Source organism: Oncorhynchus masou, chromosome 18 (genome assembly GCF_036934945.1).
Source record: "Oncorhynchus masou masou isolate Uvic2021 chromosome 18, UVic_Omas_1.1, whole genome shotgun sequence".
NCBI classification, from domain to species: domain Eukaryota; kingdom Metazoa; phylum Chordata; class Actinopteri; order Salmoniformes; family Salmonidae; genus Oncorhynchus; species Oncorhynchus masou.
The window spans coordinates 1,410,342-1,433,568 of NC_088229.1; the positions used below are offsets into that span (position 1 = coordinate 1,410,342).

Below are 23,227 nucleotides of genomic sequence, written 5' to 3' on the forward strand. Positions count from 1 at the left end.
TCTCATCGTTGTCAATGATCAGGCTTACCACTGTTGTGTCATCAGCAAACTTACTGATGGTGTTGGAGTCGTGCCTGGCCATGCAGTCGTGAGTGAACAGGAAGTACAGGAGGGGACCCCTGAGTGGCCCCCGTGTTGAGGATCATTGGTGCGGATGTGTTGTACCTTGGTATTCTTAGGCACAGGGACTATGGTGGTCTGCTTGAAACATGTTGGTATTACAGACTCAGACAGGGAGATGTTGAAAATGTCAGTGAAGACACCTGCCAGTTGGTCAGCGCATGCTCGGAGTACACGTCCGGGTAATCCGTCTGGCCCTGCAGCCTTGTGAATGTTGACCTGCTTACTCACATCGCCTGCAGAGAGCTTGATCACACAGTCATCCGGAACAGCTGATGCTCTCATGCATGTTTCAGTGTTACTTTGCTTCAAAGTGAGCATCAAAGTTATTTAGCTCATCTGGTAGGCTCGTAACACTGGGCAGCCCTTGGCTGTGCTTCCCTTTGTAGTCTGTAATAGTTTGCAAGCCCTGCCACATCCAACGAGTGTCAGAGCGGTTGTAGTACGATTCGATCTTAGTCCTGTATTGAAGCTTTGCCTGTTTGATGGTTTGGAGGGCATAGCGGGAATTTCTTATAGGCTTCCGGGTTAGAGTCCCTCTCCTTGAAAGCGGCAGCTCTAACCTTTAGCTCAGTGCGAATGTTGCCTGTGGGGACGATGTCCTCGATGCAATTATTGATAAATCCAATGACTGATCTGGTGTACTCCTCAATGCCATCGGAAGAATCCAGGAACGTATTCCAGCCTTTGCTAGCAAAACAGTCCTCTAGTTTAGCATCTGCTTCATCTGACCACTTTTTTATAGACGGAGTCACTGGTGCTTCCTGCTTTAGTTTTTGCTTGAAAGCAGGAATCAGGAGGATAAAGTTATGGTCAGATTTTCCAAATGGAGGGTGAGTGAAAGCTTTGTTTGTGTCTTTGTGTGTGGAGTAAAAGCGGTCCAGAGTTTTTTCCCCTCTGGTTGCACATTTAACATGCTGATAGAAATGAGGTAAAACCTTGTTAAGTTATGTTTTCGGCCACTAGGAGCGCCGCCTCTGGATGAGCGTTATCCTGTGGCCGTTTACAGCTCATTGAGTGTGGTCTTAGTGCCAGCATTGGTTTGTGGTGGTATGTAGACAGCTACAAAAAAATCAGATGAAAACTCTCTAGGTAGATAGTGTGGTCTACAGCTTATCATGAGATACTCTACCTCAGACGAGTAAAACCTTGGGACTTCCTTAGATATTAGCTATTGTTTACAGAATGGAAGGCAAGGGCAGATTAGCCACTCGTCGCCTGATCCTCACAAGGCATCCCGATTTCTTTCCGCGAAACCTACGTTTCCTTTTCCAGCGAATCACGGGGATCTGGGTCTGGGCGGGCGTCCGTAGTATATCATTCACGTCCGACTCATTGAAGAACTCCTCGTCCAATTTGAGGTGAGTAATCCCAGTTTTGATGTCCAGAAGCTCTTTTCAGTCATAAGAGACGGTAGCAGCAACATTATGTACAAAACAAGTTATGAACAATGCGAAAAAACAACAAAATAGCATGGTTGGTTAAGAGCCGATAAGATGGCAGCTCAATTGGGCCGATTCTGGGCAGTCAATCATTTTGATTCTGGGCTGATTCAATCAGTTCTGGGCACCAGATGACGGCCGCTTCTGGGCAGATTCCTCATTGCTAGCTGGGCCCCCAGATCCGCAACCCGGTTATGTCCCACCCACTCCTAAAACCAAAATAGCGTTCCTGTCTAAATCATTTAATATATAGGAAAATATTTTTCTGTACACATCAGGTTCGGCTGGTTGCACTTTTATCACGGTCCCTTAGCCGTGAGTGTAGAATTATTCCCCAACTAAAAACAACATTGAGTAAACTTTTTGAAAACATAATCGAACGGAGGGGGAACGGGCTTTCTCTCTATTTTTATTTGATTCTAGATATATCACATTAATCATCTTAGGACCTTCCATCGAAGAGGTACTGACGAGCAAACTCCGAATATCAAACCAATATCCAAACTGAAAACAAATGTAATGCGGCGTTAGCTGGGGAGGGCTCATTAGGACGAATGAATGAACCGAATCCGTTTGTCCCCTTTTTTTGATTGTTTGAGTTTATTTTTATTTTTACAGGGACAGTGCACATTAATCAACGTTTCAGTAAAAGTGCCGGTTTTAGCCAGCCGCCTAATTTTCAACCGCAGTCCCTGGGCAGGTTATTAAAAACAATTACAATCAATCAATTGAATCAAAAATAAACACACAATTAGACATAATTGAGTTCAAGAATTGACAAGAGCATAGAAGATAAACAAAAAATAATATGTTTCTTCCCACTCAACTCCAGCTGTCCGACATTCGTCATACATTTTGGGCACCAGGCGTCCGTATATCTCCAGAAAACAACACACCCTCAATTTAGATATTCAGGTTTGAATTCATGGAAGTGATATCTGCACTTGTTTTTAAAACACACACCTCTATGGATCCTTTCGATTTCGATACCCGGAAACAAGGATTATATGTCATCATAGTTGTCGGGTTGCATGTGAAAATCAAGCTCCTGCGTTTGGATTCCATAATAATATATTCGGACCCTTAATCGACAGAAGTCTCATAGAGAGAATTAATCGTATTACCGGTCGGATTGTTGATCACCTGAGTTGGGGAATCTATAGAGAATTATTCTACTAGTCTACTTCCGGACAGACAGGTAGAGGACGATGGAAGACGGAGGCAGCTCCCCGCCTGATCTGATCAAGGTAAACTGAAGCCCTGATGACACGAATAGGAAACGCGTTCATGTCCTACAAGTAATGTTTCCGTTTAATATGAATAGATAGAGATGGATTATGTTGGTTTTACACAGTTTGTCAGTTGTTTTTACTCCCAGCGAATGTTTGATCAGTTTAAGAAAGACTTTCACTTTTGCATTCACTTCAGCATGTGTGGTTTCATGCTCGCTAGATAAAAATCAATTCACTGATAAAGGAGACAGATTAGTTGCTTGACTGTGTTGTATTTGAAAAAAATAACTTTCAATTATAATATAAAAAGGTGTATGTGTGTCTGCGTGTGGCAGGACCATGGAGAACCCAGTCATGTTCCCCTTGCCCCTGGCAGAGGAGTGCTGTTCCCTTCATCGCTCCTCCCTCCAGTCATCCCCCCTTCACAGGACGACCTGTGGCAGCTACCTGGAAGACTACGTGAGTCAAAACACACACACACACACACACACACACACACACACACACACACACACACACACACACACACGTTGGCTAACAGCTCTGTGTATGTGGGAATCTATAGAGAAGGGCGGCAGGGTAGCCTAGTGGTTAGAGTGTTGGACTAGTAACTGGAAGGTTCCGAGTTCAAACCCCCGAGCTGACAAGGTACAAATCTGTCGTTCTGCCCCTGAACAGGCAGTTAACCCACTGTTCCCAGGCCGTCATTGAAAATAAGAATTTGTTCTTAACTGACTTGCCTGGTTAATTAAAGGTAAAAAAAATATGAATGTAGAGGGGAGAACAAGTATTTGATACACTGCTGATTTTGCAGGTTTTCCTAGTTACAAAGCATGTAGAGGTCTGTATTTTTTTTTAAATCTTAGGTACACTTCAACTGTGAGAGACGGAATCTAAAACCAAAATCCAGAAAAATCACATTGTATGATTTTTAAGTTATTAATTTGCATTTTATTGCATGACACAAGTATTTGATACATCAGAAAAGCAGAACTTAATATTTGGTACAGAAACCTTTGTTTACAATTACAGAGATCATACGTTTCCTGTAGTTCTTGAACAGGTTTGCACACACTGCAGCAGGGATTTTGGCCCACTCCTCCATACAGACCTTCTCCAGATCCTTCAGGTTTCGGGGCTGTCGCTGGGCAATACGGACTTTCAGCTCCCTCCAAAGATTTTCTATTGGGTTCAGGTCTGGAGACTTGCTAGGCCACTCCAGGACCTTGAGATGCTCCTTACGTAGCCACTCCTTAGTTGCCCTGGCTGTGTGTTTCGGGTCGTTGTCATGCTGGAAGACCCAGCCACGACCCATCTTCAATGCTCTTACTGAGGGAAGGAGGTTGTTGGCCAAGATCTCGAAAAACATGGCCCCATCCATCCTCCCCTCAATACGGTGCAGTCGTCCTGTCCCCTTTGCAGAAAAGCATCCCCAAAGAATGATGTTTCCACCTCCATGCTTCACGGTTGGGATGGTGTCTTGGGGTTGTACTCATCCTTCTTCTTCCTCCAAACACGGCGAGTGGAGTTTAGACCAAAAAGCTCTATTTTTGTCTCATCAGACCACATGACCTTCTCCCATTCCTCCTCTGGATCATCCAGATGGTCATTGGCAAACTTCAGACGGGCCTGACATGCGCTGGCTTGAGCAGGGGGACCTTGCGTGCACTGCAGGATTTTAATCCATGACGGTGTAGTGTGTTACTAAGGGTTTTCTTTGAGACTGTGGTCCCAGCTCACTTCAGGTCATTGACCAGGTCGTGCCGTGTTGTTCTGGGCTGATCCCTCACCTTCCTCATGATCATTGATGCCCCACGAGGTGAGATCTTTGTTGGAGCCCCAGACCGAGGGTGATTGACCGTCATCTTGAACTTCTTCCATTTTCTAATAATTGTGCCAACAGTTGTTGCCTTCTCACCAAGCTGCTTGCCTAGTGTCCTGTAGCCCATCCAGCCTTGTGCAGGTCTTGGCCATTGTGGAGAGGTTGGAGTCTGTTTAATTGAGTGTGTGGACAAGTGTCTTTTATACAGATAACGAGTTCAAACAGGTGCAGTTAATACATGTAAATGAGTGGAGATTAGGGAGGCTTCTTAAAGAAAAACTAACAGGTCTGTGAGAGCCGGAATTGTTACTGGTTGGTAGGTGATAAAATACTTATGTCATGCTTCACAGTTGGTATGGTGTTCTTTGGATGCAACTCAGCATTCTTTGTCCTTCAAACACGACGAGTTGAGTTTTTACCAAAAACTTATATTTTGGTTTCATCTGACCATATGACATTCTCCCAATCTTCTTCTGGATCATCCAAATACTCTCTAGCAAACTTCAGACGGGCCTGGAAATGTACTGACTTAAGCAGGGGGACACGTCTGGCACTGCAGGATTTGAGTCCCTGGCGGCGTAGTGTGTTACTGATGGTAGGCTTTGTTACTTTGGTCCCAGCTCTCTGCAGGTCATTCACTAGGTCCCCCCGTGTGGTTCTGGGATTTTTGCTCACCGTTCTCGTGATCATTTTGACCCCACGGGGTGAGATCTTGCGTGGAGCCCCAGATCGAGGGAGATTATCTTGTCTTGTATGTCTTCCATTTCCTAATAATTGCTCCCACAGTTGATTTCTTCAAACCAAGCTGCTTACCTATTGCAGATTCAGTCTTCCCAGCCTGGTGCAGGTCTACAATTTTGTTTCTGGTGTTCTTTGACAGCTCTTTGGTCTAGTCCATAGTGGAGTTTGGAGTGTGACTGTTTGAGGTTGTGGACAGGAGTCTTTTATACTGACAACAAGTTCAAACAGGTGCCATTAATACAGGTAACGAGTGGAGGACAGAGGAGCCTCTTAAAGAAGAAGTTACAGGTCTGTGAGAGCCAGAAATCTTGCTTGTTTGTAGGTGACTAAATACTTATTTTCCATCATAATTTGCAAATAAATTAATTAAAAATGCTACAATGTGATTTTCTGGATTTCTTTTCTCATTTTGTCTGTCATTTGAAGTGTACCTATGATGAAAATTACAGGCCTCTCTCATCTTTTTAAGTGGGAGAACTTGCACAATTGGTGGCTGACTAAATACTTTTTTGCCCCACTGTATGTGTGGGGGTATAAACCCATCTCTGTGGGATAAGGAGGCTATTTTATTTTAGCTTTATTTAACTAGGCAAGTCAGTTAAAAACAAATTGTTATTTACAATGACTGCCCAGGAAGAGTGGGTGATAACTGCTTGGTTCAGGGGAACAGTGGGTTAACTGCCTTGTTCAGGGGAACAGTGGGTTAACTGCCTTGTTCAGGGGAACAGTGGGTTAACTGCCTTGTTCAGGGGAACAGTGGGTTAACTGCCTTGTTCAGGGGAATGATCTACAACATCCGCAGAGTACGCCCCTGCCTCACACAGGAAGCGGCGCAGGTCCTAATCCAGGCACTTGTCATCTCCCGTCTGGATTACTGCAACTCGCTGTTGGTTGGGCTCCCTGCCTGTGCCATTAAACCCCTACAACTCATCCAGAACGCCGCAGCCCGTCTGGTGTTCAACCTTCCCAAGTTCTCTCACGTCACCCCGCTCCTCCGCTTTCTCCACTGGCTTCCAGTTGAAGCTCGCATCCCCTACAAGACCATGGTGCTTGCCTACGGAGCTGTGAGGGGAACGGCACCGCAGTACCTCCAGGCTCTGATCAGGCCCTACACCCAAACAAGGGCACTGCGTTCATCCACCTCTGGCCTGCTCGCCTCCCTACCACTGAGGAAGTACAGTTCCCGCTCAGCCCAGTCAAAACTGTTCGCTGCTCTGGCCCCCCAATGGTGGAACAAACTCCCTCACGACGCCAGGACAGCGGAGTCAATCACCACCTTCCGGAGACACCTGAAACCCCACCTCTTCAAGGAATACCTAGGATAGGATAAAGCAATCCTTCTCACCCCCCCTTAAATGATTTAGATGCAAATGTAAAGTGGCTGTTCCACTGATGTCAGAAGGTGAATTCACCAATTTGTAAGTCGCTCTGGATAAGAGCGTCTGCTAAATGACTTAAATGTAAATGTAAATGTGGAACAGTGGGTAAACTGCCTTGTTCAGGGGAACAGTGGGTAAACTGCCTTGTTCAGGGGAACAGTGGGTAAACTGCCTTGTTCAGGGGAACAGTGGGTAAACTGCCTTGTTCAGTGGAACAGTGGGTAAACTGCCTTGTTCAGGGGAACAGTGGGTGATAACTGCCTTGTTCAGGGGAACAGTGGGTGATAACTGCCTTGTTCAGGGGAACAGTGGGTGATAACTGCCTTGTTCAGGGGAACAGTGGGTGATAACTGCCTTGTTCAGGGGAACAGTGGGTGATAACTGCCTTGTTCAGGGGAACAGTGGGTGATAACTGCCTTGTTCAGGGGAACAGTGGGTGATAACTGCCTTGTTCAGGGGAACAGTGGGTGATAACTGCCTTGTTCAGGGGAACAGTGGGTGATAACTGCCTTGTTCAGGGGAACAGTGGATTAACTGTCTTGTTCAGGGGAACAGTGGGTTAACTGCCTTGTTCAGGGAAACAGTGGGTTAACTGCCTTGTTCAGGGGAACAGTGGGTGACAACTGCCTTGTTCAGGGGAACAGTGGGTGATAACTGCCTTGTTCAGGGGAACAGTGGGTGACAACTGCCTTGTTCAGGGGAACAGTGGGTGACAACTGCCTTGTTCAGGGGAACAGTGGGTGACAACTGCCTTGTTCAGGGGAACAGTGGGTGACAACTGCCTTGTTCAGGGGAACAGTGGGTGACAACTGCCTTGTTCAGGGGAACAGTGGGTGACAACTGCCTTGTTCAGGGGAACAGTGGGTGACAACTGCCTTGTTCAGGGGAACAGTGGGTTAACTGTCTTGTTCAGGGGAACAGTGGGTGACAACTGCCTTGTTCAGGGGAACAGTGGGTGACAACTGCCTTGTTCAGGGGAACAGTGGGTGACAACTGCCTTGTTCAGGGGAACAGTGGGTGACAACTGCCTTGTTCAGGGGAACAGTGGGTGACAACTGCCTTGTTCAGGGGAACAGTGGGTGATAACTGCCTTGTTCAGGGGAACAGTGGGTGATAACTGCCTTGTTCAGGGGAACAGTGGGTGATAACTGCCTTGTTCAGGGGAACAGTGGGTGATAACTGCCTTGTTCAGGGGAACAGTGGGTTAACTGTCTTGTTCAGGGGAACAGTGGGTGACAACTGCCTTGTTCAGGGGAACAGTGGGTTAACTGTCTTGTTCAGGGGAACAGTGGGTTAACTGTCTTGTTCAAGGGAACAGTGGGTTAACTGCCTGTTCAGGGGAACAGTGGGTTAACTGCCTTGTTCAGGGGAACAGTGGGTTAAATGCCTTGTTCAGGGGCAGATCGACAGATTTTAAATTTGTCAGCTCGGGATTTGGATCCAGCAATCTTTCAGTAACTGGTCCAACACCCTAACCTACCTGCCACCCCTGGTACGTTTGTGTGTCTGTGGGTATTGTTTACCAGGTATATTGACTGAGAACACATTCTCATTTACAGCAATGACCTGGTGAATAGTTACAGGGGAGAGGAGGGGGATGAATGAGACAATTGGTAGCTGGGGATGATTAGGTGACCATGTTGGTATCAGGGCCAGATTGGGAATTTAGCCAGGACACCGGGGTTAACATCCCTACTCTTACGATAAGGGCCATGGGATCTTTAGTGACCACAGAGAGTCAGGACACCCGTTTAACGTCCCATCCGAAGATGACACCCTACACCGGGCAATGTCCCCAATCACTGCCCTGGGGCTTTGTGATATTTGTTTTAGGCCAGAGGAAAGAGTGCCTCCTTCTGGCCTTCCATCACCACTTCCAGCAACATCTGGTCTCTCGTCCAGGGACGAACCAGGATGTGTGTAGGTATAAACCCGTCTAAGGTGTGTGTGTGTGTGTTTAGGTATAAACCCGTCTCTGTGGGACAAGGAGGATGTGGTCCACTGGCTACAATGGGCTCAGAGGGAATATTCTCTCCTCAGAACTGAGAGAGGACGGTTTGAGATGAACGGCAGAGCTCTCTGCCTCCTCACCAAGGAAGACTTCAGACACCGCTGTCCTGACTCAGGTACGCCACCTGGGGGGGGGGGGGCTCCTCTCTCTGTTTCCAGGTGATGTACTCTACAGGCTCCTCTCTCTCTGTTTCCAGGTGATGTACTCTACAGGCTCCTCTCTCTCTGTTTCCAGGTGATGTACTGTACGGGCTCCTCTCTCTCTGTTTCCAGGTGATGTACTCTACGGGCTCCTCTCTCTCTGTTTCCAGGTGATGTACTGTACGGGCTCCCCTCTCTCTGTTTCCAGGTGATGTACTCTACGGGCTCCTCTCTCTCTGTTTCCAGGTGATGTACTCTACAGGCTCCTCTCTCTCTCTGTTTCCAGGTGATGTACTCTACAAGCTCCTCTCTCTCTGTTTCCAGCTGATGTACTCTACAAGCTCCTCTCTCTCTGTTTCCAGGTGATGTACTCTACAGGCTCCTCTCTCTCTGTTTCCAGGTGATGTACTCTACAGGCTCCTCTCTCTCTGTTTCCAGGTGATGTACTGTACGGGCTCCTCTCTCTCTGTTTCCAGGTGATGTACTCTACAGGCTCCTCTCTCTCTCTGTTTCCAGGTGATGTACTCTACAAGCTCCTCTCTCTCTGTTTCCAGGTGATGTACTCTACAAGCTCCTCTCTCTCTGTTTCCAGGTGATGTACTCTACAGGCTCCTCTCTCTCTGTTTCCAGGTGATGTACTCTACAGGCTCCTCTCTCTCTGTTTCCAGGTGATGTACTGTACGGGCTCCTCTCTCTCTGTTTCCAGGTGATGTACTCTACGGGCTCCTCTCTCTCTGTTTCCAGGTGATGTACTGTATGAGCTCCTCTCCCTCTGTTTCCAGGTGATGTACTCTACAGGCTCCTCTCTCTCTCTGTTTCCAGGTGATGCACTGTACGGGCTCCTCTCTCTCTGTTTCCAGGTGATGTACTCTACAGGCGCCTCTCTCTGTTTCTAGGTGATGTACTCTACAGGCTCCTCTCTCTGTTTCCAGGTGATGTACTGTACGGGCTCCTCTCTCCCTGTTTCCAGGTGATGTACTCTACAGGCTCCTCTCTCTCTGTTTCCAGGTGATGTACTCTACAGGCTCCTCTCTCTGTTTCTCGGTGATGTACTGTACGGGCTCCTCTCTCTGTTTCCAGGTGATGTACTGTACGGGCTCCTCTCTCTGTTTCCAGGTGATGTACTCTACAAGCTCCTCTCTCTCTGTTTCCAGGTGATGTACTCTACAAGCTCCTCTCTCTCTGTTTCCAGGTGATGTACTCTACAGGCTCCTCTCTCTCTGTTTCCAGGTGATGTACTCTACAGGCTCCTCTCTCTCTGTTTCCAGGTGATGTACTCTACAGGCTCCTCTCTCTCTGTTTCCAGGTGATGTACTGTACGGGCTCCTCTCTCTCTGTTTCCAGGTGATGTACTCTACAGGCTCCTCTCTCTCTCTGTTTCCAGGTGATGTACTCTACAAGCTCCTCTCTCTCTGTTTCCAGGTGATGTACTCTACAGGCTCCTCTCTCTCTGTTTCCAGGTGATGTACTCTACAGGCTCCTCTCTCTCTGTTTCCAGGTGATGTACTCTACAGGCTCCTCTCTCTCTGTTTCCAGGTGATGTACTGTACGGGCTCCTCTCTCTCTGTTTCCAGGTGATGTACTCTACGGGCTCCTCTCTCTCTGTTTCCAGGTGATGTACTGTATGAGCTCCTCTCCCTCTGTTTCCAGGTGATGTACTCTACAGGCTCCTCTCTCTCTCTGTTTCCAGGTGATGCACTGTACGGGCTCCTCTCTCTCTGTTTCCAGGTGATGTACTCTACAGGCGCCTCTCTCTGTTTCTAGGTGATGTACTCTACAGGCTCCTCTCTCTGTTTCCAGGTGATGTACTGTACGGGCTCCTCTCTCCCTGTTTCCAGGTGATGTACTGTACGGGCTCCTCTCTCTCTGTTTCCAGGTGATGTACTCTACAGGCTCCTCTCTCTGTTTCTCGGTGATGTACTGTACGGGCTCCTCTCTCTGTTTCCAGGTGATGTACTGTACGGGCTCCTCTCTCTGTTTCCAGGTGATGTACTGTACGGGCTCCTCTCTCTCTCTGTTTCCAGGTGATGTACTCTACAGGCTCCTCTCTCTGTTTCCAGGTGATGTACTCTACAGGCTCCTCTCTCTCTGTTTCCAGGTGATGTACTGTACGGGCTCCTCTCTCTGTTTCCAGGTGATGTACTGTACGGGCTCCTCTCTCTGTTTCCAGGTGATGTACTGTACGGGCTCCTCTCTCTGTTTCCAGGTGATGTACTCTACAGGCTCCTCTCTCTCTGTTTCCAGGTGATGTACTGTACGGGCTCCTCTCTCTCTCTGTTTCCAGGTGATGTACTCTACAGGCTCCTCTCTCTGTTTCCAGGTGATGTACTCTACAGGCTCCTCTCTCTCTGTTTCCAGGTGATGTACTGTACGGGCTCCTCTCCCTCTGTTTCCAGGTGATGTACTGTACGGGCTCCTCTCTCTCTCTGTTTCCAGGTGATGTACTCTACGGGCTCCTCTCTCTCTGTTTCCAGGTGATGTACTCTACAGGCTCCTCTCTCGCTCTGTTTCCAGGTGATGTACTCTACAGGCGCCTCTCTCTGTTTCCAGGTGATGTACTGTACGGGCTCCTCTCTCTGTTTCCAGGTGATGTACTCTACAGGCTCCTCTTTCTCTGTTTCCAGGTGATGTACTCTACAGGCTCCTCTCTCTGTTTCCAGGTGATGTACTCTACAGGCTCCTCTCTCTCTCTGTTTCCAGGTGATGTACTCTACAGGCTCCTCTCTCTCTGTTTCCAGGTGATGTACTCTACGGGATCCTCTCCCCCTGTTTCCAGGTGATGTACTGTACGGGCTCCTCGCTCTCTGTTTCCAGGTGATGTACTGTACGGGCTCCTCTCTCCCTGTTTCCAGATTATGTACTGTACAGGCTCCTCTCTCTGTTTCCAGGTGATGTACTGTACGGGCTCCTCTCTCCCTGTTTCCAGGTGATGTACTGTACGGGCTCCTCTCTCCCTGTTTCCAGATTATGTACTGTACAGGCTCCTCTCTCTGTTTCCAGGTGATGTACTGTACGGGCTCCTCTCTCCCTGTTTCCAGGTGATGTACTCTACAGGCTCCTCTCTCTGTTTCCAGGTGATGTACTCTACAGGCTCCTCTCTCTGTTTCCAGGTGATGTACTCTACAGGCTCCTCTCTCTCTGTTTCCAGGTGATGTACTGTACGGGCTCCTCTCTCTGTTTCCAGGTGATGTACTGTACGGGCTCCTCTCTCTGTTTCCAGGTGATGTACTGTACGGGCTCCTCTCTCTGTTTCCAGGTGATGTACTGTACGGGCTCCTCTCTCCCTGTTTCCAGGTGATGTACTCTACAGGCTCCTCTTTCTCTGTTTCCAGGTGATGTACTCTACAGGCTCCTCTCTCTGTTTCCAGGTGATGTACTCTACAGGCTCCTCTCTCTCTCTGTTTCCAGGTGATGTACTCTACAGGCTCCTCTCTCTCTCTCTCTGTTTCCAGGTGATGTACTCTACAGGCTCCTCTCTCTCTGTTTCCAGGTGATGTACTGTACGGGCTCCTCTCTCTGTTTCCAGGTGATGTACTCTACAGGCTCCTCTCTCTGTTTCTCGGTGATGTACTGTACGGGCTCCTCTCTCTCTGTTTCCAGGTGATGTACTCTACAGTCTCCTCTCTCTGTTTCCAGGTGATGTACTCTACAGGCTCCTCTCTCTGTTTCCAGGTGATGTACTGTACGGGCTCCTCTCTCTGTTTCCAGGTGATGTACTCTACAGGCTCCTCTCTCTCTGTTTCCAGGTGATGTACTCTACAGGCTCCTCTCTCTCTCTGTTTCCAGGTGATGTACTCTACAGGCTCCTCTCTCTCTCTGTTTCCAGGTGATGTACTCTACAGGCTCCTCTCTCTCTGTTTCCAGGTGATGTACTCTACAGGCTCCTCTCTCTGTTTCCAGGTGATGTACTCTACAGGCTCCTCTCTCTCTGTTTCTAGGTGATGTACTCTACAGGCTCCTCTCTTTCTGTTTCCAGGTGATGTACTCTACAGGCTCCTCTCTCTCTCTGTTTCCAGGTGATGTACTCTACAGGCTCCTCTCTCTCTCTCTCTGTTTCCAGGTGATGTACTCTACAGGCTCCTCTCTCTCTGTTTCCAGGTGATGTACTGTACGGGCTCCTCTCTCTGTTTCCAGGTGATGTACTCTACAGGCTCCTCTCTCTGTTTCTCGGTGATGTACTGTACGGGCTCCTCTCTCTCTGTTTCCAGGTGATGTACTGTACAGGCTCCTCTCTCTCTGTTTCCAGGTGATGTACTGTACAGGCTCCTCTCTCCCTCTGTTTCCAGGTGATGTACTCTACAAGCTCCTCTCTCTCCCTGTTTCCAGGTGATGTACTGTACGAGCTGCTCTCTCTGTTTCCAGGTGATGTACTGTACGGGCTCCTCTCTCTGTTTCCAGGTGATGTACTCTACAGGCTCCTCTCTCTGTTTCCAGGTGATGTACTGTATGAGCTCCTCTCCCTCTGTTTCCAGGTGATGTACTCTACAGGCTTCTCTCTCTCTGTTTCCAGGTGATGTACTCTACAGGCTCCTCTCTCTCTGTTTCCAGGTGATGTACTGTACGGGCTCCTCTCTCTCTCTGTTTCCAGGTGATGTACTCTACAGGCTCCTCTCTCTCTGTTTCCAGGTGATGTACTGTACGGGCTCCTCTCTCTCTGTTTCCAGGTGATGTACTCTACAGGCTCCTCTCTCTCTCTGTTTCCAGGTGATGTACTCTACAGGCTCCTCTCTCTCTCTGTTTCCAGGTGATGTACTGTACGGTCTCCTCTCTCTCTCTGTGTCCAGGTGATGTACTGTACGAGCTCCTACAGTGTGTGAAGCAGCAAAGAAGGGAGGTCTCCACATGTCACACAACTCCACCCATCCTGACCCTCACCAAGCCCCCTCTCAGTCTCACCAAACTCCCCTCTACTAAATACACCCAGTCACCCCAAACCAATGGAAGCCAGGGTCCCCAGCCCCTAGGACCCCAACCCCTAGGACCCAATGGATCAACACGTGAGTGTATGAGGTTCTGTTCTAACTGAGTGGAATCCCCACATCTGCTTTTCAGGGAGAAGAAGACTGTATCCCTTAAAACGAAACGTTATGACTATAACTACTGTTCCCTGAAGGAGGGAAACGAGGTACAACACACTATGGGTAGTCACATTCTCGCCACTTCGACTGAAGGATCTACAGTCACGCATGAAAAGGCCAATGAAATCCGGGCCTCGCTGGGAGCCCCGCCTTCCACAGGTGATAAGCATGAGGCTTGAATTAATTTTTTCAATTTAATACCGCACTTCCCCGAGCAAAGGGACGGCGGTGTGCCTCATTCCCCTCCTTCAGGGAACAGTAGTTATACTCGGAACTTTATGCTCCTTTTCAGGCAGCCAACTTTGGTACAACATACTAGGAGGAAATATAATCACCCCCCAAGCCGGCACAACAGATACTAAATGAAACAAAAGTAGACCCCCCCCAGACCTGACCCCACCAGATGTAGTAGACCCTCCCAGACCTGACCCCCCAAACCTGACCCCACCAGATGTAGTAGACCCCACCAAACCTGACCCCCCCCCCCCCAAACCTGACCCCACCAGATGTACGTAGACCGCTAGGTAACCCTGGTGTAGTGGGTACGTAGACCGCTAGGTAACCCTGGTGTAGTGGGTACGTAGACCGCTAGGTAACCCCTGATGTAGTGGGTACGTAGACCGCTAGGTAACCCCTGATGTAGTGGGTACGTAGACCGCTATGTAACCCTGGTGTAGTGGGTACGTAGACCGCTAGGTAACCCTGATGTAGTGGGTACATACATCGCTAGGCAACCCTGGTGTAGTGGGTACGTAGACCGCTAGGTAACCCTGATGTAGTGGGTACGTAGACCGCTAGGTAACCCTGGTGTAGTGGGTACGTAGACCGCTAGGTAACCCTGATGTAGTGGGTACGTAGACCGCTAGGTAACCCTGGTGTAGTGGGTACGTAGACCGCTAGGTAACCCTGATGTAGTGGGTACGTAGACCGCTAGGTAACCCTGATGTAGTGGGTACGTAGACCGCTAGGTAACCCTGGTGTAGTGGGTACATGCACCGCTAGGTAACCCTGGTGTAGTGAGTACGTAGACCGCTAGGTAACCCTGGTGTAGTGGGTACGTAGACCGCCAGGTAACCCCTGATGTAGTGGGTACGTAGACCGCTAGGTAACCCCTGATGTAGTGGGTACGTAGACCGCTAGGTAACCCTGGTGTAGTGGGTACGTAGACCGCTAGGTAACCCTGATGTAGTGGGTACGTAGACCGCTAGGTAACCCTGGTGTAGTGGGTACATGCACCGCTAGGTAACCCTGGTGTAGTGGGTACGTAGACCGCTAGGTAACCCTGGTGTAGTGGGTACGTAGACCGCCAGGTAACCCCTGATGTAGTGGGTACGTAGACCGCTAGGTAACCCCTGATGTAGTGGGTACGTAGACCGCCAGGTAACCCCTGATGTAGTGGGTACGTAGACCGCTAGGTAACCCCTGATGTAGTGGGTACGTAGACCGCTAGGTAACCCTGATGTAGTGGGTACGTAGACCGCCAGGTAACCCCTGGTGTAGTGGGTACGTAGACCGCCAGGTAACCCCTGATGTAGTGGGTACGTAGACCGCTAGGTAACCCCTGATCCTTGCTGCTGTATGCCAGGGAGAGATGCTGTTCTGAGAGATGCTGTTCAGAGAGACGCTGTTTTGAGAGTATCCTGCCTTGAGCTGGATTAGCAAAACAGACAGAAAGCTGCTCACAAAAGCAGTAATCCTGGTTGTACGTGTGTAGAGCCCCCAGTGGACACCGGGCCTGACCTCAGGGCCTGTAACCTCTGCTGCTCCTCAGACGCATAAGGAGGCAAAGGAAACAGACCGGTAGTACATAGTCATGACTTTCAGGGCGAACGTCACGTTAGAGTCAGGAGAAATGACGCGTTTAGCCCAAAGCCACGAGGAGGTTGTGGAGGACAGGATCTTCAGATCCATTGACTTCAGAGGCTCAAATGGGGGTAAAACACGGTGCCTCCAAAACCAGTGCCAAGTCCCATGTGGGCGCAATAGGTTTGGAGACCTGAGACGATGTACAGACTTCAGGATCCACTCCACCAGGAGGTTGAGACAGACAGAGACACAGAGACAGACAGAGACACAGAGACAGACAGAGACACAGAGAGAGACAGAGACACAGAGAGAGACAGAGACACAGAGAGAGACAGAGACACAGAGACAGAGAGAGACACAGAGACAGACAGAGACACAGACAGACAGAGACACAGAGAGAGACAGAGACACAGAGAGAGACAGAGACACAGAGAGAGACAGAGACACAGAGAGAGACAGAGACACAGAGACAGACAGAGACACAGAGACAGACAGAGACACAGAGACAGACAGAGACACAGAGACAGACAGAGACAGACAGAGACACAGAAAGAGACACAGAGAGAGCCAGACACAGAGCCAGACACAGAGCCAGACACAGAGACAGACACAGAGACAGACACAGAGACAGACACAGAGACACAGAGAGAGACAGAGACACAGAGAGAGACAGAGACAGACACAGAGACAGACACAGAGACAGACACAGAGACAGACACAGAGAGAGACAGAGACACAGAGAGAGACAGAGACACAGAGAGAGACAGAGACACAGAGAGAGACAGAGACACAGAGAGAGAGACAGAGAGACAGAGACACAGAGAGAGACAGAGACACAGAGAGAGACAGAGACACAGAGAGAGACACAGAGACACAGAGAGAGACACAGAGACAGACAGAGACACAAAGAGAGAGAAAGAGAGAGAGAGAGACAGAGACACAAAGAGAGAGAAAGAGAGAGAGAGAGAGACACAGACACAAAGAGAGAGAGAGAGAGACACAGACACAGAGACAGAGAGAGACACAGAGAGAGAGAGAGACACAGACACAGAGAGAGACACAGAGAGAGACACAGACACAAAGAGAGAGAGAGAGACAGACACAGAGAGAGACACAGAGACACAGAGAGAGAGAGAGAGACACAGAGAGACTTCCGTCTAACACTGTTTTCCCATCATTGTATTGTTCTTAGTGTTTATGACAAGTCCACTTCCTGGTGCACTATGCAGCCACACACTCACACAGCCACACACTCACACAGCCACACACTCACACAGCCACACACTCACACAGCCACACACTCACGCAGCCACACACTCACGCAGCCACACACTCACGCAGCCACACACTCACGCAGCCACACACTCACACAGCCACACACTCACACAGCCACCCACTCACCCAGCCAAACACTCACGCAGCCACACACTCACACAGCCACACAGATCAGCTGTAGGTGGTTTCCGTGAGGGCAGTGTGTGTTTTGTAGGTTTGTACCCCAGTCCCGTCCCTCTCGTCCCCATCCCCCCACCCACCTAATCACACAGGGAAGAAAGCACCCTAGCTGAAGTCAAGGCACCATACGCTGTAATTGTCTACCTGTATTTGAAACTATCTTGCAGTAACAGTCACGGATTAGAAACAGGAACAACTGCTCCTTTGTGGAGAAGAGATTTATCTTTCACTTTCTCTCCTAGCTTCTCCCCTCCTCCCTTTGTCTTTGTCACTCACTCCTCTCCCCCCTCTCTCCTCTCTGTCTCTCTCCTCTCTGTCTCTCTCCCCCCTCTGTCTCTCTCCCCCCCTCTCTCCTCTCTGTCTCCCCCCTCTCTTCTCTGTCTCCCCCCTCTCTTCTTTGTCTAACCCCCTCTCTTCTCTGTCTCCCCCTCTCTCCTCTTTGTCTCCTCCCCTCTGTCTCTCTCCTCTCTGTCTCTCTCCTCTCTGTCTCTCTCCCCCTCTCTCCTCTCTGTCTCTCTCCTGTCTCTCTCCCCCTCTCTCCTCTCTGTCTCTCTCCTCTCTGTCTCTCTCCTCTCTGTCCCCCCCTCTCCTCTCTGTCTCCCCCTCTTTTCTCTGTCTCCCCCTCCCCTCTCTCCTCTCTGTCTCCCCCTCTCTCCTCTCTGTCTCCCCCTCTCTCCTCTCTGTCTCCCCCTCTCCTTTCTGTCTCCCCCTCTCTCCTCTCTGTCTCCCCCCTCTCTTCTCTCTGTCTCAACAGGCTTTATTGAGATGGGAAACATATTTTAACATTGCCAAAGCAAGTGAAGTGGATAATAAACAAAAGTGAAATAAACAATAAAAATCTCTTTCTCTCAGATGTGTCGAAGTGTCATCCCACAATCCCTAGCTCCCAGGAGGAGGAGCCTCTCAACCTGTCCAATCAGGAGAGGACTGAGAGAGAAGTCCCACCTAGAGAGGCAAACGGCAAGATCCCAGGTAACACACACACACACACACACACACACACACACACACACACACACACACACACACAGACCCACTGTAGCTCTCTCTCTCTCTCTCTCTCTCTCTCTCTCTCTCTCTCTCTCTGTGTAGACTGCAGGTTGCTGTGGGACTATGTGTACCAGCTGTTGTCAGACCAGCGCTACCAGCCCTTCATCCGCTGGGAGGACCAGGAGAGCCTGGTGTTCAGGGTGGTCGACCCCAACGGACTAGCTCGACTCTGGGGGAACCACAAGGTACGCTGAGGGTCTGTCTGGAGCTCACAGTATGGGATGGACGGATGGTGGAACAGAGTTTTAGTAAAGGCGACCACTTGCAGGGTTCGGGTCAATTCCATTTCAATTCAGGAAGCATTTTTGGAAATGGAATTTCAGTTTCTTACTCGAATTTAAATGTAATTGACCCCAACCTCTGGCTGAGTAGGGAGATGACCTCTGGCTGGGTAGGGAGATGACCTCTGGCTGGGTAGGGAGATGACCTCTGGCTGGGTAGGGAGATGACCTCTGGCTGGGTAGGGAGATGACCTCTGGCTAGGTAGGGAGATGACCTCTGGCTAGGTAGAGAGATGACCTCTGGCTGGGTAGGGAGATGACCTCTGGCTGGGTAGGGAGATGACCTCTGGCTGGGTAGGGAGATGACCTCTGGCTAGGTAGAGAGATGACCTCTGGCTGGGTAGGGAGATGACCTCTGGCTGGGTAGAGAGATGACCTCTGGCTGAGTAAGGAGATGACCTCTGGCTGGGTAGGGAGATGACCTCTGGCTGGGTAAGGAGACGACCTCTGGCTGGGTAGGGAGACGACCTCTGGCTGAGTAAGGAGATGACCTCTGGCTGGGTAGGGAGACGACCTCTGGCTGAGTAGGGAGATGACTTCTGGCTGGGTAGGGAGATGACCTCTGGCTGGGTAGGGAGACGACCTCTGGCTGAGTAGGGAGATGACCTCCGGTTGAGTAGGGAGATGACCTCTGGCTGGGCAGGGAGACGACCTCTGGCTGAGTAAGGAGATGACCTCTGGCTGGGTAGGGAGACGACCTCTGGCTGAGTAGGGAGATGACCTCTGGCTGGGTAGGGAGATGACCTCTGGCTGGGTAGGGAGATGAACTCTGGCTCGGTAGGGAGATGACCTCTGGCTGGGCAGGGAGATGACCTCTGGCTGGGTATGACCTCTGGTTGGGTAGGGCGATGACCTCTGGCTGGGTAGCGAGATGACCTCTGGCTGAGTAGGGAGATGACCTCTGGCTGGGTAGGGAGATGACCTCTGGCTGGGTATGACCTCTGGTTGGGTAGGGAGATGACCTCTGGCTGGGCAGGGAGATGACCTCTGGCTGAGTAAGGAGATGACCTCTGGCTGGGTAGGGAGATGATCTCTGACTGGGTAGGGAGATGACCTCTGGCTAGGTAGAGAGATGACCTCTGGCTGGGTAGGGAGATGACCTCTGGCTGGGTAGAGAGATGACCTCTGGCTGAGTAAGGAGATGACCTCTGGCTGGGTAGGGAGATGACCTCTGGCTGGGTAAGGAGACGACCTCTGGCTGGGTAGGGAGACGACCTCTGGCTGAGTAAGGAGATGACCTCTGGCTGGGTAGGGAGACGACCTCTGGCTGAGTAGGGAGATGACCTCTGGCTGGGTAGGGAGACGACCTCTGGCTGGGTAGGGAGACGACCTCTGGCTGAGTAGGGAGATGACCTCTGGCTGGGTAGCGAGATGACCTCTGGCTGGGTAGGGAGATGAACTCTGGCTCGGTATGACCTCTGGCTGAGTAGGGAGATGACCTCCGGTTGAGTAGGGAGATGACCTCTGGCTGGGCAGGGAGACGACCTCTGGCTGAGTAAGGAGATGACCTCTGGCTGGGTAGGGAGATGACCTCTGGCTGGGTAGGGAGATGAACTCTGGCTCGGTAGGGAGATGACCTCTGGCTGGGCAGGGAGATGACCTCTGGCTGGGTATGACCTCTGGTTGGGTAGGGCGATGACCTCTGGCTGGGTAGCGAGATGACCTCTGGCTGAGTAGGGAGATGACCTCTGGCTGGGTAGGGAGATGACCTCTGGCTGGGTATGACCTCTGGTTGGGTAGGGAGATGACCTCTGGCTGGGCAGGGAGATGACCTCTGGCTGAGTAAGGAGATGACCTCTGGCTGGGTAGGGAGATGATCTCTGACTGGGTAGGGAGATGACCTCTGGCTGGGTAGGGAGATGACCTCTGGCTGGGTAGGGAGATGACCTCTGGCTGGGTAGGGAGATGACCTCTGGCTGGGTAGGGAGATGACCTCTGGCTGGGTAGCGAGATGACCTCTGGCTGGGTAGGGAGATGACCTCTGGCTGAGTAGGGAGATGACCTCTGGCTGGGTAGCGAGATGACCTCTGGCTGGGTAGGGAGATGACCTCTGGCTGGGTAGCGAGATGACCTCTGGCTCGGTATGACCTCTGGCTGAGTAGGGAGATGACCTCTGGCTGGATAGCGAGTTGACCTCTGGCTGAGTAAGGAGACGACCTTTGGCTGGGTAGGGAGACGACCTCTGGCTGAGTAAGGAGATGACCTCTGGCTGGGTAGGGAGACGACCTCTGGCTGAGTAGGGAGATGACCTCTGGCTGGGTAGGGAGACGACCTCTGGCTGGGTAGGGAGACGACCTCTGGCTGAGTAGGGAGATGACCTCTGGCTGGGTAGGGAGATGACCTCTGGCTGGGTAGGGAGATGACCTCTGGCTGGGTAGGGAGATGACCTCTGGCTGGGCAGGGAGATGACCTCTGGCTGGGTATGACCTCTGGTTGGGCAGGGAGATGACCTCTGGCTGGGTAGCGAGATGACCTCTGGCTGAGTAGGGAGATGACCTCTGGCTGAGTAGGGAGATGACCTCTGGCTGAGTAGGGAGATGACCTCTGGCTGGGTATGACCTCTGGCTGGGTAGGGAGATGACCTCTGGCTGGATAGCGAGTTGACCTCTGGCTGAGTAGGGAGATGACCTCTGGCTAGGTAGGGAGATGACCTCTGGCTGAGTAAGGAGATGACCTCTGGCTGAGTAGGGAGATGACCTCTGGCTGAGTAAGGAGATGACCTCTGGCTGAGTAGGGAGATGACCTCTGGCTGAGTAGGGAGATGACCTCTGGCTGGGCAGGGAGATGACCTCTGGCTGGGCAGGGAGATGACCTCTGGCTAGGTAGGGAGATGACCTCTGGCTGAGTAGGGAGATGACCTCTGGCTGAGTAGGGAGATGACCTCTGGCTGAGTAGGGAGATGACCTCTGGCTGAGTAGGGAGATGACCTCTGGCTAGGTAGGGAGATGACCTCTGGCTGGGTATGACCTCTGGCTGGGTATGACCTCTGGTTGGGTAGGGAGATGACCTCTGGTTGGGTAGGGAGATGACCTCTGGCTGGGCAGGGAGATGACCTCTGGCTGAGTAGGGAGATGACCTCTGGCTGGATAGCGAGTTGACCTCTGGCTGAGTAATAATAATAATAATATATCCCATTTAGCAGACGCTTTTGTCCAAAGCGACTTACAAGTCGGCTGGGGCCACTACTTTTACATATGGGTGGTCCCAGCGGGAATCGAACCCACGACGCTTGGCGTTGCAAGCGCCATGCTCTAACGACTGAGCCACACAGGACTTCCTGTAAGGAGACGACCTCTGGCTGGGTAGGGAGACGACCTCTGGCTGAGTAGGGAGATGACCTCTGGCTGGGTAGGGAGATGACTTCTGGCTGGGTAGGGAGATGACCTCCGGCTGGGTATGACCTCTGGTTGGGTAGGGAGATGACCTCTGGCTGGGTATGACCTCTGGTTGGGTAGGGAGATGACCACTGGCTGGGCAGGGAGATGACCTCTGGCTGAGTAAGGAGATGACCTCTGGCTGGGTATGACCTCTGGCTGGGTAGGGAGATGATCTCTGACTGGGTAGGGAGATGACCTCTGGCTGGGTAGGGAGATGACCTCTGGCTGGGTAGGGAGATGACCTCTGGCTGGGTAGGGAGATGACCTCTGGCTGAGTAGCGAGATGACCTCTGGCTGGGTAGGGAGATGACCTCTGGCTGGGTAGGGAGATGACCTCTGGCTGAGTAGGGAGATGACCTCTGGCTGGGTAGCGAGATGACCTCTGGCTGGGTAGGGAGATGACCTCTGGCTGGGTAGCGAGATGACCTCTGGCTCGGTATGACCTCTGGCTGGGTAGGGAGATGACCTCTGGCTGGGTAGGGAGATGACCTCTGGCTGAGTAGGGAGATGACCTCTGGCTGGGTAGCGAGATGACCTCTGGCTGAGTAGGGAGATGACCTCTTGCTCGGTATGACCTCTGGCTGGGTAGGGAGATGACCTCTGGCTGGGTAGGGAGATGACCTCTGGTTGAGTATGACCTCTAGCTGAGTAGGGAGATGACCTCTGGCTGAGTAAGTAGATGACCTCTGGCTGAGTAGGGAGATGACCTCTTGCTCGGTATGACCTCTGGCTGGGTAGTGAGATGACCTCTAGCTGGGTAGGGAGTTGACCTCTGGTTGAGTATGAGCTCTGGCTGAGTAGGGAGATGACCTCTAGCTGAGTAGGGAGATGACCTCTAGCTGGGTAGGGAGATGACCTCTGGCTGGGTAGGGAGATGACCTCTAGCTGAGTAGGGAGATGACCTCTGGCTGGGTAGCGAGATGACCTCTGGCTGGGTAGGGAGATGACCTCTGGCTGGGTAGGGAGATTACCTCTGCCTGGGTAGGGAGACGACCTTTGGTTGAGTATGACCTCTGGCTGGGTAGGGAGATGACCTCTGGCTGGGTAGGGAGCTGACCTCTGGTTGAGTATGACCTCTGGCTGAGTAGGGAGATGACCTCTGGCTGGGTAGGGAGATGACCTCTGGCTGGGTAGGGAGATGACCTCTGGCTCGGTAGCGAGATGACCTCTGGCTGGGTAGGGAGATGACCTCTGGTTGGGTAGGGAGATGACCTCTGGATGGGTATCGAGATGACCTCTGGCTGAGTAAGGAGATGACCTCTGGCTGGGTAGGGAGACGACCTTTGGCTGAGT

At 51.1% G+C, this 23,227-nt stretch overlaps 1 protein-coding gene across 1 annotated transcript in view; it reads left to right on the forward strand.

The window, feature by feature from the left end:
• The first annotated feature begins 2,492 nt into the window (after positions 1–2,492).
• Positions 2,493–23,227, forward strand: part of etv7 (ETS variant transcription factor 7) — a 29,113-nt gene continuing 8,378 nt past the window's right edge. The window contains exons 1-6 of the mRNA XM_064921979.1: positions 2,493–2,809; positions 3,130–3,253; positions 8,698–8,862; positions 13,672–13,884; positions 18,079–18,198; positions 18,319–18,461. Of these exons, the coding sequence (XP_064778051.1) occupies positions 2,771–2,809; positions 3,130–3,253; positions 8,698–8,862; positions 13,672–13,884; positions 18,079–18,198; positions 18,319–18,461 (804 nt within the window). The 5' untranslated portion in view covers positions 2,493–2,770. The remainder of the gene's footprint in view (positions 2,810–3,129; positions 3,254–8,697; positions 8,863–13,671; positions 13,885–18,078; positions 18,199–18,318; positions 18,462–23,227) is intronic.